Source organism: Rhinolophus ferrumequinum, chromosome 18 (genome assembly GCF_004115265.2).
Source record: "Rhinolophus ferrumequinum isolate MPI-CBG mRhiFer1 chromosome 18, mRhiFer1_v1.p, whole genome shotgun sequence".
NCBI classification, from domain to species: Eukaryota; Metazoa; Chordata; class Mammalia; order Chiroptera; family Rhinolophidae; genus Rhinolophus; species Rhinolophus ferrumequinum.
Genome location: NC_046301.1, coordinates 16,354,500 through 16,374,028, shown reverse-complemented (window position 1 = coordinate 16,374,028; position 19,529 = coordinate 16,354,500). Strand labels below are relative to the sequence as shown.

The following is a 19,529-nucleotide window of genomic DNA, read 5'->3' as shown; positions in this document are numbered from 1 at the left end:
CCATGCTCAGCACACCCCTTGAAATAGCTATTTCTCAGTACCTCCTCCCCACCAGGGAAGGCCAGAGTCAGACAGCCTTGTCACGCCCCAGAAAGCATCATTCACAGAGCTAGAGTTTGAGCACACTGTGGCTCTTCCTTCAGCTGCTTTGGTACTGCGAGGCCCTCTGCTGCTACCAGCCACGGGAGCAAAGCCAAGGCCAGCTGACGGTGCTCCAGCCTCCTTTACATCTCCCACGCCTGCCCAAGAGACGCAGCTCAACTGCACAGCCTTCTGCCTTATCTTCCTCTTTTCTTCCCAATCTCTGGTTAACTCTCTATCTCATTATCCCTACCAAGTTTGTCTGAAAATTCCTATGTGCTCAGATGGAAGTTCTGAAGCCGAAAATAAGGTCCATAAATATATACCTAAGTATACCAAAATTCCAACTAAATGGACCTCAAGTTGCAATCATTACTACACATTCTTTTGTGACAAGGAATCTGAGAACTTGAAGAATTTTTCATATTATCAATAAAATTTCTTCCTCCTAGGAACAAGCCGGGTTTATTGTATTGCATGTATTTGCATGTATTTGCAGATGACACTTTGCATTATTTTATGAATTTCATTCTTGAATGACCCCATTAAGATCTGGGCTATCTGAAGATAAGAACAGTAACATGATTCCAGTCTTTCCACATTTGGTATAATTATTCTATCACTATGCTGGGAACAATCAACCATGCTTTTCTTTGCTCTCTAAATTTATCCTTTAGTTAATATTATTTCCATATAACTTATTATCCTTAAATTTCAGTTCGAATATATTTATTTGCTTCAGATTTGGAAAGCTGCTTTATCGGTTGCTCAGCAACCCAAATCTGTAACTGTCTTTTGCCTTCATTAGCATCTCATTTAAAGGTAAAGTGTGCTATGTTTCATTCAGAGTGCTATGTTTCTAGAGAGGAAATGAAGTTTTGTGGTTGTAATCTGTTGAAATGGTTTTGAGGCTCCAGAAACTAATATTTGCAAATGATTTTCCAAATAAAAGTTGTTAATATGGTGAAGAAAGCTATCATTTTGTTTCACTCCAGAGTTGCTTACAAAAGAGAGAACAAGTAGGAATTTCTAGAATAAGCAAAGGGAAGCAGTTAGCACCAGCCACCGAACACTCTGCACTGTCTGTGAAGGCAGCATGTGGAAAGCCTGCGATGGGTGATGGGTGCCTGAGGGGTGTCAGAAGAGGCCTTCAGCTCCTTGGTGGTTAGAATGCAGACTGTGCGCATGTTGGTAGCCCATGGATATAAATTATAAAATTACTGTGCATTAGCAGGGTTCTCTATAGTAACCTAGCTGTAATTTGGAAAAGTCAAATAGATGCTAAAAACCGGGAACAAAAGAAAGAAACAACAATTGTTTTTCATTTCTTCATTAGCTCTTGACTTATTTTTATTTGTTTTGGCCAGTGGCCACAACTAAATCAGTGACTTTGGTCCCATGTCTAAGGAGTCTGGCAAGACTCTCTCTGAACAAGAAGTAAAAATGCTCTTAACTTCTCTGTTCTGCTGCCCATGACTGGCTGGGTCTTTCTAGAACCAGCCTGTCAGCATTTACCTGTCATTTGCTTCAAGTACTATCATCTCCAAAGCCAGACAGTAAATAATTAAAAAGTCCTCAAGATTCGTGTTTCGTGTGGTAAAACAAAAACAAGGTAGAAAGGTTGTGATTTGGTCCTTTGATTTACACACTTATTTATGATACATTTTTACAGTATTAAGGATAAATGCCCAAGAGTTAGAATTATCTATATTGTTAAATAAAAAATGTCATAGCCGAAAGCTGTTCTGTAAGAAAGGGTTTATTGAGCCATATGCTAGCCAGAAAAGGACCAGGTCCTGGGCGTGCAGTCTGAACCACCGTCAGCAGGGCTGATGGAGAAGACCACATGTCTGCCGTCCTAGGATTGACAGGCCTCTCTTATAGAATGAGTTTGGGGAAGAAAGCTGTAAGTTGATTTGAAACAATGTACATCGGCTATAGATAAAGGAGGTGGGAGACGTGAAGTGGGGCTAGTTCTGGGCTAGGTGCACAGTCCCTAAGACAGAAGTGTTCGCTCTTTTTAGATTGACTTGGGCAACGGTCCAAAAATATCATGCATAGGCCAGATGTGGGGGTGCCTGGTGGTTGACTATTGTCTCTAGAGAATCAAGAAAATAGGCACCTGGAAGTTAATTCCAAGTTTCACAATCCATTCAGGAATGTCTGTTGTTGGTTTCGGCCTATAGCTGTTGACTGATTAACCTCCCTTGTTTCTCACTTCCACCCTCTGCCCTGATGTAACTTAATTTAGAACATCTCAGAATTTTCTTCTTGTCAACATGAATATTTGAAAGATTTTGCTTCTTTCAGGAAGCTTAGCTTGTACAAAATAACAACACCCATCTGTAAGATCATAATTTATCTGTTAGAAATCAATGACTTTCCTCTTCCTAAATGTTTCTAGAAGCCTACTTATAAGCTGCCACCAACCCCCTCTTCGTCTCGGGTAAGTCTCTAGGCCTCATTTTTCTCTATTGCAAAATATGGAGATTGGACTTAATGGGTGGCCTCTGGGTGGCTCCCAGAAGTAGAACTCTGTGGTTCTGCGACAGCGTTTCATAGCTCTGTCCACATCTGGAACCTCTTTCAGTGGTCAGCTTACACTGGTGCTTTCACTGGATGAGCAGATCAGAAGAGCAGAAACCAGCATGCCAGCACCATCAGCACTGCCACCACAACAAAGCCCTGTCTTTCCATTCCAACTTAGCATAAAGGACTCTCGATCCTGTTTTCCAACAATGATGAGCTAGAAAGTTAGGGGTTAAACAATTAAATAAACCTGGGAACATCATGGACACCAGTGCCTGTGTACGCCAGACCTTAGGGTCACTTTGAAAGCAACCAGGTCTGGGCAGCAATGAGGCTTAAAGAAACCTCTACAGCTTCTGATCGCATTTGCTGGAGGGGCAACCAAAAGGCTTCACATAAGGACACTCTTTTTCTGTTGTAAATATTCATAAAAACCACCCATTACTATTTTAAGTGTGTGGAGTGTTGGATTGTTTGTGGTGTTGGTAGTACTGTTTGGCTGGGACTTAATAGACGTCTGCAAAATACAAATAAGAGACAGTGTGAAAATTGACTTGGGAAGTAAAGTTTTTCCATCACTAGATTGCTGTGTAAGACAAGCCCCCAGATGACAGCTGCATATCAGACTTCAAGGCAACTGGTCCATGTTGGGGCAGGAGAACAGTGGGTTCTAGGAAGGAAGTATCCCAGTGGAACTAACGTGTTTGAGGAATATAGAAAATGTTGCTGGTAAGCATATGGCAGAGAGAGTAGAATTTGAGGAAAAAAATAACAATGGAAATATGGAAAACCAGGTAAATGAGAGAATGATGCAATTATCCACTTCAGGAAAAACAAAGAAAAGGTGCGTAATTGTAACTTACTACCTGGCTCCTCAACTAGCAGAATTTGCATTGAATACTATTGATTCGACCAGTGAGGAATGAGGTGGGGACATAGATACAGGTGGGCACGTGGGAATTATGTCCTCATGTACCATGGCGGAAGCAATAGATAATGTCCAAACTGACAATCCAAGAAACATTAGTATAAATGTATTATTTAGAAATATGGAAGGAATTATGAGGGGAAGTATCAAGAAGAGTTGGTACATATAAGAACCACTTGTTTGAACAGACAAGCTGTGCAATGATGGAAAGGTTTTTGACTAGGAGTATCAACTATATTTGAGAATTAATGTTTCCTTTGTGGGGTTTTTTGGAGAAAGAACAAAATCATTTCTGACCTTAAACTAGTCTAACTTAACCTGGCTAGACCATGTTTTTCTTCTCTGTAAAGTAAAGGAGAAGATCATGTTACAGTAAGTGATGAGACCCCTTCTAGGACCTAAGTGCCTGATTCTGTCTTTCCATTCACATCGCGAAAGCTGACATTGACAGAGCATTTACTTCATTGTTCAGGCAGAACAAGACTTGCAGACTCTTAAGGAGGATGACATTGTTTCTTAAATCACTTTCTGTAATTTGCTTTAATATCATAATCTATTCATGGAAGAGAATAGCTACTTTCCATGAAAAAGGTTTACATGCCTTTACTTTTTATTTTGCTTCTAAGTTTGGCTTCAATATTATTACCAAACCTGTGACATTCCTTTTAAAATGTCAACTCCTTAAGAACAGGGAGTGCTATTTCCTTGTCTTAATCTTTTTACACAGCAATGATTTTACCCACTAGGCTAGCAAATAAAAATCACGGGTAAGGTCATTGAACAGTGTTGTCCAATAAAAATATGTGAGCCACATATGTAATTTGATTTTCTAATGGCCACATTTAAAAAAAAAGGAAGGCGAAACAGGAGAAATTAAATTTAACATATTTTATATAGCCCAATATATCCAAAATGTTATTATTTTAACATCTAGCCAATGTAAAATTAGCTCATTATTTAATATCAAATATTAATAATTACCAATGACATTTTTTCATACTAGTTCTTGAACTTCCAGTGTGTATCTTACACGTCAGCACATCTCAGATCAGATACTAAATTTTTATAGGACATACTTGATCTATATTTAGATTTTATAAAACTTACACTAGGAAAAAGTAGATTCTCATACCCAAGTTGTTTCAAGCATACTGAAAGGTCTTCCAATAATTGAACTGAGTAATGGTTTTAAATTAAAATTTAAGTGAACTAAAATTAAAAATTCAATCCCTGAACTACACTAGCTACATTTCAGGTACTCTCTAGTAACATGAGATTAGTGGCTGCCGTGTTAGACAGCAAGCCTTACAGAATAACTGATATGTTCAGGAATTTTAATGACTGCTCAATATCCAAAGAATAGCCTTCTTCCATAAGGGCAAACATGGGAGAGAAGAATGCTTGACTCTCCCTTCAGGTAGATGGCGTGAGCGGTACTTGTCCGTAGCTATACGTGACTGCGGCTGTTCTCAGGGCCATTGGGCATCAGAAGGTGTGAAAGAGCTCCTTCTGCTGAATGATTCTTTTTTTTAAGTTAAAAAATCGATGGGGAGGACTTCATGTGTTTGCTTTCGATGATACTTATGAAGCAATGTGTGTTTGTCCCTAAGGCACCAGCCAGTATAGCTAGGATTTAGGACGTCAGAACTATAAAGAAAGGAAAAAAGAAGAGAAACCATTTTTGGCACAGTCTTAGTTTGGGTTTCCCCAGAAGCAGACCAAAGACAAGGATTCAAGTACAAGCCATTTATTTGAGAGGTGATTCCAGGAAACGTGGGTTTGGGAAATGCAGAGATGCAACAGGGAAGGAAAGGAGCCAATAAAGGGTGTGTTATTAATCAAGTTACCACTGTGAGTCACTGAAGCTTAATCCCACCGGGGAGCTCTGGGAAATGATGTGGAAATGTGCCACGGAGTTCTACCCCCACAGAGAGGAGGGAGCTGACGTATTGATGCACCAACTTCCTCAGTCATTAGTTCAGGACTGCTCCCAGATGGGGGCAATTTCTACTTTCTCCTGGTGCACACACAGTCAGAGGGATATCTAGTGGTCAAGGAAAGCCACTTCGGCAAACGGATCCATGTGCTGGCAGTTGGAAGTCAGAGCAGTCTATACTAAAATGCAATGGACTAGGGGATATGGATGGTACTAGACAGTATTTGCTATAGACACTCTTTGACTTACAATGTAGAATGTATGGAACAAAGGTCAGAGAGGTATATTTCAGATCTGTGGAGCTTTTTCAAAATAGGTACTCAATTGCCCTCCTCTTCTCCCTTTCCAAGACCTAAGATCCTGATGAAATGTACCCAGTTCCCCCTACCCTGTGATCTATTGATGGAGGCATAAAGACCAAGGAGTTTTATAGCCTTTCTTCACTTATGTGATGCTCTAAAAGCATCTCATACCAAAGGTCATCACACCTAGTTGCTGGAATTTATGGGACTAGCCAAAGATATGTAGTGTTTTCCACTTCTTTGGAGTTTGAGCTTTGATCCTTGGGAAGCCCGTTTATTATCCACCAAGTTATATCATCAAGTTCTGCCCCACTTTTATTTTCTCAATATATTAATAGTGAGTCTTTTAACTGACCTCAATGTTACTTGTTGAATTCTACTCTCTGTCATCTTACCATAGGGAAAACTATGTGGGGATTGCCAGCTTCTAGAAACCAAAATAGTAAACTTTAATTGCTCTTAAGAAAGGGATTTCCTAATGTGGACTTTTAATAGAGGGAGATCTCACTTCCAGTTTTCAAAGACGACTGAAGACAGCTTTGGAGAATACTAAAAAGAAACAGAGATGAATCAACTAAAGTAATGAGGCATTTAAGAACTATGCAGTTGTTGCTCGTAAAATAAAAGTCCACTAGGTACTCATCACCGAAAAGGATTTATTCAGGGAAACAGACAGGATTACAATCGGAACATGCAGACGTCATGAGCCATATGCAAGCTCTGCCTGCAACAAGATGGAGGAAGTACTTAGTAGAGGGGAAGAGGAAGCCAAGGGGAGAGGCGGTTACAACCATAGAGCTGTGTCCTAAGCAGAGTGCTTCCTGTCGGGCTCAGGAGACAACGCAGGGTGTGAGCACTCCTCCCACAGGCCCTCCTGATTCCCGGTTAGGTTAAACTCAGACATAAATTTTGCCACAATGAATTGGGAATCCTAGGTCACTTCTGCCAAACAAATAAGCAAAATTTGTGGGAAGAGATGCTTCAATGTGTATTGCCCTATTCCATGCAATGGTACAGAATAGTATGCCATACATTTATCTGGAAGTTCATTAAATCCAAGATATTGCGATTGTTTTTTAATTGTAATTCTAAGTTCTTGCCATGCATTATTAAAAACAGTGGGGAATTATTGATGTCGTTTTTTTCCCAGTAGATCAAAGCAAAACAAAACACAAATCCACCTTTGCTTTGATGATGTGACTGTTTCAAACTAAAAATTACACCATTTTTATTTTTCACTACCTTAAGAGAGCACTAGGAGGTAGGCCATTAATTACTAACCTAGTCATGTAATTTTTTTTTTTTCTTTGAAGATGAATTTTCTGTTTCTCTGCCTCAGAGTTTCCTTTCATTGGCCAGTGTGAAGTGGAAAGTTAACCCTTTCATTTTGCAGAAATGGCAGCTTGCTCAGCATGGGCTTCACGGTCCTCGGCTGTAGTATCCAAGGACTCTTGGTTTTCCAAAATCTCATCCTTTGTTTCTAGGCCCCAGTGGAAACGAGGTTGGTGTGCTCCTTCCCATCCAGACCCTACTTCTTTTGGTCTAAATGCAAGTTTTACACTCACTGGAATATTTTCAATAATTATTTGATAGATGATGTTGATGATAATAATAACTGTTGATATTTAATTGAGCACTTACTCTCTTCTGGGTTCTGTATATGAATTATCTCATTTAATCCTCACTCAACCCTTTGGACTAGATCCATTTACTATTAGAGTTTTGGAGATAATGAATCTGAAGCTTAAAGGTCTAGTAACTCTTCCAAGGTCACCCAGTTAGAAGTTATGGTAAATGATTCTGTTATTTAATTTCATTTATTAGATTATTAAGAAGAGAGAAACACTGAGGAATTTTGGTTTCTTGTAATTTCCTATTCTGTGGTTCCATTAGTCTGCTCCTTAATGAGATTTAAATATATATTGGGTTTTGTCCAAACTAAAATTAGAATTTAAAATATTTTATATGTAAGCAAAAGTTTCTTTAAGCATGATTATTTGCTCTATTAAAACCAAATTATTGTAAAAAATTAATTTAGTATTCAATGATTGTTTTATTTCAGCCTGGACTCTATGATATCATTTTTAACCGTATAAAATTCTCGTGAAAACTAGAAGTGTTTTTTGAGTCTGATTTACCGAATATGTTCTGAGAAAATGCCACAAGTGGAACTATAAATAAAATACCTTATTTTACATTTATTATTCCCTCTACAGTTATCACAAATTCGTAGAATATTCTACACACATGTAAATCAGGTAAATATGAAATGTTTTTAAAAGTGTGAGTCGTTGATCATCTCCAGAGTAACTAAGGAGCCAACGTCTGTGAGTTAATTAAGTTACTAGAGCCATCCAAGGAAAATAAAATTGGCTGTTGTTAGCATCTCCTTTAAAGAATTTTTGACTTCATACAAGTTCATTGTTACTGAGTGTCTGCCACTGTCTGTAATGACAAATCTCCACTCAAGGGTTCTAGTGCAGAAGTAAAATGCTCTTCAGTAACATCCAGTGTCTGACATACCAAGTTTTCAGTAAAGCATCTGGGAGCCCAGATTAACCAGTTTTTAACCTAAAAACTCAGATGAACCTTTAATATTTTGAACTTAGAGGTCTTCTAGAAAAATTATGTCAGTTGGTTTGGACTACAAATTATCAGCTTGGTGCTCGAATGATAGATTTTCACACTCCTAAACTAGTCCTACTATGAATTTGTTTTTACCCCCGAAAACTATTTTTATTTTCCAGACTAAGACTGTGTTCTAGACAACATCCTTCCCATCTGCAACAAGTATAGTCATACATGGGTTTCGGGAAAGGTACCTGGTTCAAGATAGCACTAACCTCTCCCTGTGGTAGGAAAACCACAGAACACAGTTTGGAGCTTTCTGGAATGACTGACTCATTCATGGCCTATGATGGCCTTGGAATCATACATGTGAAGCAGACAGCTATAATTTTGCTTGATATGGACCTTCTTTTCTGAAGTGTAAGCAGATGAAAACACAAAGGGTAAATTCTAATGTGAATTCAAATAAACAAAGTAAAATGAAATGACAGACCACCTAAGAAATTACACGGAGGTGTAATGAAGCTTAGGAACTCTGGTTTGAGATTCAGACTACTCAGCCCAAACTGCCTTTAGCAAAATAACTGCAAAGTCCAAAGATAACTAACTTCAGGTATGGCTTGATCCAGGCTCACATCATGTCATCAGATTATTTCTGCCCTAATGTCTTGGCTGTCCTCCTTCTGTGCCAGCTCTGTTCCTAGTCTTTTCCCCCAATAGTGGTAAGATGACTGGCACAGCTTAGCCTGTTGCATGCTCCTGTTTAAAACCAGAGGGGAAAGAGGACATTTGCTTTCCTCTTCATTTGAATAAAAGTCCTGTGTGCCCTGCACACACCTGAGGGGGGCTGTGGCAGGTGGGGGCACACTGCACTGATAAGCCTTTGTAGCAGTGGAGACGCGTCCAGCATGGCCCCACGAGAAAGATGAGGCAGACACAGTCCCATTAGTATATCTGACAGTGGTAAAACAGTCATGACACCAATAAAACTTAACATCTACATCGTGGTTTTTGTATGGCAGGCCGTGTGCTTCGTGCTTCACTGTGATTTACCTCACTTAATAAACGGACAGGATGTTTTTCTCAGTGACTGTGGCAGTACGATCGGTAATTGAGCATATGGGTGGGGAAGGGAGTACAGGAGGTCTGAGGAGAGATGTGAAGATGTGAGCTCACCATTTGGACAAAACGAGGGTAGGTCCAGAATAGAGTGGAACGGGTGATATTCGGTGTTCATTTGAGGAAAGTAATTACAAGTGTAAAGTGAAAACAGATGACTTGTAAGATTTTTCTCTTAACAGAGTTCACATGATCAAGTGATGGTATAGAAAAAGTGGATTTTGTAGGGCACATTCTGTGGATAAATAAAGAGCAAGGAAGCAAAGAGTAGTGGGTGGGTTATTCCTGTGAAAGCTGAAATTCCAGTCCAAGGAGGATGAAATTATGAGTGAGGAGCTAAAGGGGGTGATAACGGAGATGAACAGGAGGTCAGTAGGTGAGGTAAGTAGAGGGGAGAGAGGGTTACAAATCCAGGTGGACAGAATCTCCAAACATAAGTGGTTTTTGAAGGAGGATGGGATGGGACCAGGAGTAACGGTCTGGAAATAGCAAGATGGAACACGGGCCATGGGGTATGTCGAGTATGGTTTAATAAAAAGAAATAAAAATTAAAAAAAAAATACCGCAGCTTTCCCCTTAACCATAGTGCAGAAAAAGTAGTGTCCTCGTAGGGCAGACAGATCAATCAAAGCAAGGGAGTGAAGGGTCAATGGGGGAAGGAATTATTCTAAGAAGAGAGGGAAGCTACTAGGGAATTTGTTGAGCAGAGACTGAAATTACAAGAGTCATGGAGGAAGGTTTGAGAAGCAGGACTAGGGTTGGAAATGGGGTTGGATTAGATGGTGTACCGAGCAGTATAGCTGTAAGGATCTGGGAGATAATTCGTGATCTAGGCGGCCTCAGGTCAATGGATGGGGCCATCCGAGAGGAGGGCGAGCAACCTGTGACCCTGCAGAGAACCTGCCAATGAGAGGAGCTGCTTGTGGTTCTGTGGTGCTCGGGGCCATCCGAGTGTCTTCATAAGCTTGGGCGGGAACAGAAGGAGGGCCCTTGCCTTGGTTTCTCCCCAGAAACCATGACCAGGCAGAGTGGCTGATTCCACCAGAGAAGCCTGAGCTCCCAGGGGAGGTGATGAGACAACTGTACCTCAGAAAGCTGGGAAAAGAGAAGCTCTCTGCAAAAGATGGGCGAATGAATATACATTTATGTTTTCATTTGAACTAAAATGTGGAAGGTATGTATGGAAAAAAGGTCTAGGACTTCACCATCTTATCAGCGTTGTCTAGTAAGCAGCTGCTGAGGTGTTGGATTAAAGGGATGGACTCTACTGCACATTCATGGAAAGGAATGCCCTTCGGTCGTTAAAAAGGAAATTGTAGCAGAATGTCTTTTGACATGAAAACACCTTCACAGTGTATTGTTAAACGCAAAAAGCCAGTTAAAATATGCATTTTATAATGCCAGTCATGTAAAAAAATGCATGTGTAGCAAAATAAATACATTTTTTTTAAGTATGAAATGAGTAACATCTGTGAAAGAATGTTTGAAAAGATGGACCATAAATATTAATACAGGGAAAATTCTATGCAGCAGGAGCTAGAAGTTGCAAAAAAAAAAAAAGAACCAATGGGAAACATTTAGTATGAAAAGTGTAATAGTTATGAAGAACACAATAAGTGGGATACAATACAGAATAGATACAACTAAAGATAAATTCATGAGCATAAAGATCAGCGTGAGAAGCTCTTCTACCAGTCAGCCAGAAAGGATAAAGAGAAATTATAAAAGACACAATGAAATACCACTATACAGCTATTACAATGACTAAAATAATAATTATGAGTTGGCAAATGCTGGCAAGGATGCTGAGAAACTGAGTCATGCATATATTGCTGATGAAAATGTAAAATGATATAGCCTCTCCCGAAAACAGTTTGGCAATTTCTTTTAAAAACCAAACATGCAATTGCTGTACAACTAACAACTGCACTCCTTGGCACTCATCCCAGAGAAATGAAAACTTATATTCATACAAAACTTGTACACTAATGTTCACAGCAGCTTTATTTTTAATAGCCAAGAACTGAAAATAACCCTTATGTCCATCAATGAGTCAATAGATAAGCAACTATGGGGTACTACATTCTACACCATAAAATACTATTCAGCAATGTAAAGGAATGAATAACTGTTACACGTAATAACTTGGATGGACGTTAAGGGCATTATGTTAAGTGAAAAAAGGGTATGAGATCACACACTATATGATTCCATTTATATAACATTTTAGAAATGACAAAATTATAGAGATGGAAAATAGATGAGTCAACATCCAGGGTTTAGGGAAGAGGGAGCAGTGGGGGAGGAAGGAAGGAATTCCTTTGTGGTAATGGAATATTTCAATATTTTAATTGTGGTAGTGATTATATGACTCTATATGTGTGACAAAATGTCATACAATTTTACACAAAGACATCTTTAAAGTTTGTACCTGCCAAAATTAGTGAAATCCGAGTAAATCCTATAATCTAGTTAATTGTATTGTGCCAATCAGTTTCCTGTTTTGATAATGCACTATAATATATAAGATGCCACCACTGGAGGAAGCTAGGAGATGGGTGCATGGGATCTCTGTGTACTGTTTTTGCCACTTATTAATCTATAATTGTTTCAAAATAAAAAGTTTTTTAAATGAGAGGGGAAAAGTGCACAAAATGTGCTGAATAGGATAAGTGCCACCAACAGGATAATAAGAGGCACAGGAAAGAAAAAAAAACAGGAGGAAATATGTCAATTAAGTATGAAGACAAATATTTTAGAATTAAAGAAAAAAATGAAATACCTCAGATTGAAAGTGTCCACATACTACCAAACTAACTGATGAATACTCATAAATAGTGACATTTAAGTGACATGAAAGACTATTTTCAAACACAACGCCAAAAGGATACAAAGAGGAAGAGCAGATCATTTCCAAAGAACAAGAATTATGAGGACATCAGAGCTCTCCACATCTACAACCGTGTAAACGGATACAACCATCATGAATATGCATGCAGTTAACTATGCAAACTCAAAAGATCCATCAGCAGATGGCAGAACTTCAGAGAGAAAACAGAGCAACAGTTGTATGAACATTTAACACACCCCTGTCAGGCGAGCAAGCAGACAAAAATAAGCAGATATGGAAGATCTGAATACAATTAATAAGCTTAATCAATAAGATATGTATACCCAACAAAGGATGTTTCTGAATACACTGTTTCTGAATACAAATGGAACATACACGCCCCCACCCCAAATGTGCTAGATGGTTAAGGATCAGTGCAAGAGGCTATGTTCTTTGACCATAACGCAATAACACAAAATAATAATTATAAATGGGTAACTGAAAAAAATCACATACGTTTGGAAACTAAATACATAATGCTAAATAATTCTTGGGTTAAAGTGAAATCTGCTTCTTCAGAAATTTTTGATGTCTTTCACAGACACATTATTATATAATCTTCACATAGGGCCAGTGCTTACTAGGTTTACTCTTAGGCATTTTACGTCGTTTGCTGTATGCATAGATCATTTTGTTTTTCATTACATATCCTAGTTAGGCATTATTGGTGTATAGAAAGCTTGATTTTGTATGTTGATCTTGAATCTTGTATTTTACCGAACATTCTTCTAATTTTAGTAGTTAAATTATCTTGGGTTTTTTATGTGGTCATGCAATCTCCCAAATAATGACTGTTTGCACTCCTTCTTTCCAAGATTTACCACTCTACTTTCTATGTCTCTCTGCACCAGATATGACTTCTACTTTAAATGGTGTATCATGCTTGTGTACTCATGATTTGAATTGAAAAACTCCTGTTTTTTTCCCCTCCATTTAATGTCCTATTTCTGAAGATACTCTTTATCACATTAAGGGAATTTCCTTATATTATTCTTAGTAAATATCAGGAATGCATGCTCTCCTTAACATACAGCTTTCTTCTCTAAGAAGCTGTCTGTTCCACATTTCTCTATCTGAAGTCAGAATAAAAGGGGAGACAGGAGCTAGGGTGCACATACTCAGTCCTTTCTGGGTAAGACCCCAGAGGAGCCAACATCATCTCCACTCACATCTCTATAGTGAAATGTTCATCAGAGAGCCACAGCTAGCTGCAAGGGAGTCTGAGGATTGACACTTTTTGCTGGATAGCCTGTGCGCAGCGAAAACACTAATACTGTAGAAATATGAGAGCAGATTTTGGAGGACAGCTAGCTACACAAGATAATCATACATTTTATTCCTTTAGTTTGTTAATGTACTAAAACACATGAATATATTTTGTAAAGTTAATTCACCCTCACCTTCCTAGGATAAATCCCACTTGGTCACAAGGCTTTTTACTATCTTGTTAGAGTCTATCTGTGATGCTTTATTTAGGATGTTGGCACCTATGTTTATTAAAAATATTTTTTAATTAATGCATAAAATGGTAATACTTTGTATTTTTATGCTACTTAGCAGTTTTTAAAATTATTTCACTGCATTATCATATCTCACATGAGACTAGACGATCATCAGGAACTTACTATAAAACAACAGTAGATATGAAGTGTATAACTAGAACATATCTATAAATAAAAACTGCAGCCTTTTCTTATTATTACCTAAATTCTAAAGGGCTATCAGTGAGACTAAAGTAAAGATTAGAGGAGAGAGAGGATGCAGAGAACTAAAAAAGGATTTTTGCTCATACCCAGGAGGGACGTTACCACCTTCCCGGATGCACAGAGAGGAACGGGGCTTTAGGCTCAGTAAAATGTCTAGCACTCTGCTGGTGTTGTAGACATTCTATCAGTGCAATGTTTAAACAACCTGGTTTTGCATTTATAAGTAAAAGATTTCCTGGTTATTAAACATTCTTTGGCTTTCCAAACTTTTGTTTTGATTCCTTGCTTACCTGCATATGCCCAATTAGAGAACAGCCATTGAGTACGGTCCTGGGAAAAGGAAGCACTAAATATACAGGATGCCCCTGCTGTTTGCCTGATGGCCAGGTCACATGGTCACACGTTCTCTGGCAGGGCTAAAGAGCTTTTCCAGAATATACCATAATGCCCTAACAGTGATCACTCAGGAAACTTGATGGTAAATTGACACAATTTTGCAAAAGGAGGCAATCGATAACAGAGTGACCAGGCGTCACAGGAAACATAGAATTGCCCAAATAGCAAGTCCTCTTTGTAGATTTCACTCATACAGTATATGCTATTGGTTAACTTCTCTTCCCTGGGTCTCAGAGCCTCCCGTGTGTCATAGGTTAGATACTTAGGGCAGCGTTTAATGAGATCACTCAGCTGGGCTTTCAGCTCTCTGTCCCCCTCCTCAGCCCTGGTCCTCCCCCCTCCTCCCTCCCACAGTGTACCTGGGGAGAATCTGCTGGCTTGTCCCTGACACACTAGCTGCACGTCCCAAAACGAAGCAAGATCAAGGAATTATCTGATAACTCCCATTGGTGCACATGTTTCATTTGAACAGATTCGATCCTACAGTTGCTTGTTGCCCTGGACTTTCTATATTGATCAGACTGGTCAGGTAATTCATCCAAATCCATTTGACCTTGTACCGTTTTTGGATATCCCTATGAACCTAAGTTCTTAATGACGATTTCTATTGGGGTAAATGCATACCGTCAGTATCTCTTTCTACCATGCACAATACATAGCGTAAAGTGCATGGAGAAATATATCAGAATCCCATCTCCTCTTTTGTTACCATCATCAGTCCTAGAAATTCATTACGAATAGTGAAGATAAGTACGGTTGACTAGAACTGCCCCACTGCCATTTCCAGTCTCTCCAAGCGGATGTCATGTATCAGGAAGATGTAACAGTGGTATGAGTGATACAGGTAGTGTAACTAAGCACTTAAGTTTAAAATAGTTAATTATACTTTGCCCTACAGGAAGAGGAAATGTTTTCTCAGGTTCCTCAAAATGGATGATGAGTAATTGAGAGCTTTGTGGCTATCCAAAAGTTGGTTGCCTATTTTTGAAATGCTGAGCTAGGTTTTGAAACAGGCTGTCCAGATCCAGAGCCCAATTCTTTACCATTAGGCACTATGGTCTCTTAATATAAATAGATAATAAGAAAATTGTAAGGGGAAAATTAGTGAAGGAAGAGTTAGGCTACCAGATAGTAAATACCGTGTTTCCCCGAAAATAAGGCTGGGTCTTATATTAATTTTTGCTCCAAAAGACGCATTAAGGTGTATTTTCAGGAGATGGCTTATTTTTTTCACAGGCAACAGTCTACATTTATCCAAATACGGTCATGTCATCTTCTTCTGGAACATAATCATAATGTAATAAATACGTCCATCTGGATGACAATCATAACTGGGGCTTATTTTCGGGGTAGGTCTTATTTTTGGGGAAACACAGTATGTTAAAAGCCGAGACAACTAAAACAGCCTGGTGAAGGTTCAGCAGAAGATAGGTCACCCTTACGGTAAAATAAAATCCCAGAGTAGACCCAAATATATCTGAATATTTAGGGGAAAAATAAATTGCATCTTCTCTGTCTCCTTTCTGCCTATCACATTATAAGAGCTCAATACTGCATGTGTTGTGTTATTAAATCACATTTAGGTCATTCAAGATTTAAATGTAAAAAGTCAAACCAAAAGTTTTTGAAAAGCAATTTTAGATGAGCATTTCTATCATCTCTGGTGGAAAAGAGGTTCCTAAGCAGAGTGTTGAAACTAGAAGCCATAAAGGAATATATTATTAAAATCTGACTACTAAAAAATGTAAAACTTGTGAAAGTCTGAGCAGGCATAGTCTTATAAATAACCCCAAGAGCCCCTTCTCAAAAAAGTCTTATTCTAGAACCTTGAATAGACATGCTTAAAAATATATAAATAAGAGGATAAACTAAATGAAAAGTTATGATTCTACCACTACTTAAATATCTATAATATAGTTACAGCACCGAGATGAGCCTCCCTGGGCCGATTTAGTCCAGTATACAAAGAAGATCATATTTCTGTAGAGACAAAACCTGCCAGCAGCCTTAATCCCTCACAAAACCTCAGACCACATGTAGCCACGAGCCAAAGTAAACATAGAAAAAGAAGGAACATCAAAATTGTCAGTAAATTCTGCAAAGTTGAAATTCAAGCCATCACTTTCAGTAATTCCCAGAAATAACAGCCAAATCTAAACACTGTGTGGCTTTGTGATTTACACTTGGGCCAATGCAAAGATTTTTGGAATTTTTAGAAATATGTAATTGATGTAGCATACAGAGACACTTTTGTATGTGGTTAGCTATTAAAGTATTTATTCAGCCTAAGTGAAATACTGTCAAGGAACTTATGATTGAAAACCTGCATAGAGATCAAGGTCAAGTGTCAGCCCTAAGAACCTTCTAAGAGACTTACAACACCCGCAGCAAATACAATCTGGCACCTCTATTCAGCTGGCTGACCTCAGCATGTGAATAAGTCTGGCTTGATGCAGCTATAGCGGTCTTTAATTTTGTCCCGAAGCTACAGCATCCTAGTTGCAAATTTGTTCTCTGTAATTTGTAGTCATCCCAGGTAATAGGATATTTCCATGTGGCAGTAGAGCCCATGAAGAGCTCTGCGGGCATAATTTTGAATTGGGGTGATCGCTGAGAACCTATCTTAGTGAAACTGATGCTCTAGTCCATAGATCAGTCCAATGACATGTCAAGTTGGTTCATCTGGAGCTGGTATCATCTCCTTAACTAAAGACCCCCTTGTGGAGGCCCCAGCACTCCTCACCAACAGACTGTGCCTCCCAGTGTCATGAAGAACAGGGACAACGCCCCTGATAACTCAGAAACAAGAAAGTTGCTACTCTTGCTTCCAACTGTGCACTAACAGGGCACAGATGAGACAATCCCGGAAGTATCTGTACAGCCTCCATCTCCCCTAGCTTGGTATGAGGCTACACAAGCTGTTTACATTGAATTGGGTGGGGAAAAAAGCAGAAAATAGTTCTGAGACCGTTATTTTATGTTGGCATATCTTACTGTTAAGAAACCCGATTTGGGGTTACTTTGGGTCCTCACTGTAGGATAAAATTGCCCTGAAAGTGATAAGTAGAAATCTGTAATCAAGCATTCAGAGTGTCTGTGGGATAGAAAGAGAGCTCAAAGACAGATGGCATAAAACTGGGCACTTTACCCTTGTGCCGTGGGGTACAGAGTGCCTTTTCCCCTCCCGAGGGCGTCTGTGAAGTGCAACATAGGACTGTGAACGTGGACTAGCTGGGAAGCGTCTACCTTTAAGATCAGAGTCAACAACATCTTAGAGAGTTGGACGGTAGCTTGATCGTGACCTCACTGGTACCAAAATTATGAGTTCCTTTTAGGTTCTTTTCTCATAAAAGACAGCAGCATCCTAAGGTAGCTAAAGAAAGAGAAAATTTGACTCAATTTCTGGCTGTTAGATCTTAGAATTAGACCTGGCTATCAGGTCTGGCAAAGAATTGTCAAAAGTAGTGTCATTATTTGGTGGTTGTGTTACTTTATCCAGACATCTCACTATGATTCTCTCCCTCTCTCTCCTACCCCCTTACCCTTCTCGGCCTTTCCTTGCCCCTCTCACAACAGGTGTAGAAGACATCGTGGCTATAATGATTCCTGAGCCAAAAGGGAAGGAGATAGTCAGCCTGCTGGAAAGAAACATCACCGTGACGATGTACATCACCATTGGAACGCGCAACTTGCAGAAATACGTGAGCCGCACGTCAGTTGTCTTTGTGTCCATCTCCTTTATCGTCCTGATGATCATTTCCCTCGCATGGCTGGTCTTTTATTATATCCAGAGGTTTCGATATGCAAATGCCAGAGACAGGAACCAGGTGAGTAGCAAAAAGTTAAAAAAACAAAATACTTAAAAATTATTACAAAAGTAAGATATGTTATTGTATCAACTTTGGGAAATCAAAGAAAATACCAAGGCAAAATCAAAACTTCATATTGGACCCGACTCAAGATAAACACTGTTAATATTTGCTGTATCACTTTTCAGATCTTTTCCAAATACACATATTTTGATGTTTTCCTGGTATTGTTCTGTGAAATGGAGGTGATTTGTCCCACATTCCTATTGCTGATTTTTTGGACAATTATTTATTGAGGCACATAATAAAGGGGGAAAGGGGAAGTGAGCTGAGATTATGCTAATAGTGGCAACGCAATTTGGAAAGAGCCAGGATTTCCTCCTTATGAATGGGAAAAAAGGAGGTAAAAAACAAAAGCTATTTTAAGGAGCAATTAATTTTGGAACATATAATACATACACATGGCATAAAATGCAAAAGTATAAAATGGTAAAAATGAAAAGTAATTGCCTTCCCATGTCTGTCCCTTAGTTACCCAGGTCTTCTCCCTGGAAAATTTTCTCGTCGAGACATATTTTCCGTGCTTGCAAGCATGTGTATTTGTGTGTGTGTTTGTGTGTGTGTGTGTGTGTGCGTGTGTGTGTGTGTGTGCGTGTGTGTGTGTGGTGTTTAAACAAATGATAGCATACTTCACTCTGCACCTTTATTTCTCACTTTATCTTGGAGATTAATTGACACCAGCACTCAGTTGAAGCTGCCTTCTCATTCCTAATGACTGCATCACGTTTAATTTTCTGCATATGTTATATTTATTAAACAGCTATGGATAGAGATGTTTTCTCTTACAAAAAAAAAATGTACATGTGACACTGAATACATTCTACTGTTTGAATATTGGCCCTCTTTGTCTTTAGAAGTAAAGGATTGGTTGGTAGTTCCTTTCTAATGTCTAGTCTAAGATTCTCCACCGCTGGGGGCTCCACAGAGAAGGCCGAGAATTCTTCCTTCTACCCAACTACCCACCTCCCTTCTAGTGACCTCCTGTTGAACTTGGAGGTGGGGAGCCAGGTACATGGCAGACGCTTGACCCCAAGCACCATGTGCATTATGGGAAGTCCTCCTCCTAACCAGGAGGTTAGGGATCCATGTGGCCCTCATTTTCCAGATGTGCCACTTTGGCTGCTTGTTTATAGAAACCCTGCAGAATGGCAAAGCCAGCAAGCAGCATCCCTGCCGTGGCAGGTGAACCTGCTTCCTGGTGATGC

The 19,529-nt window shown here is 39.2% G+C and overlaps 1 protein-coding gene across 1 annotated transcript in view; it reads left to right on the top strand.

The window, feature by feature from the left end:
* Positions 1-19,529, top strand: part of RNF150 (ring finger protein 150) — a 180,291-nt gene that overhangs the window by 90,935 nt on the left and 69,827 nt on the right. Inside the window, exon 2 of the mRNA XM_033134357.1 lies at positions 18,032-18,282. Coding sequence (XP_032990248.1) covers positions 18,032-18,282 — 251 coding nt within the window. The remainder of the gene's footprint in view (positions 1-18,031; positions 18,283-19,529) is intronic.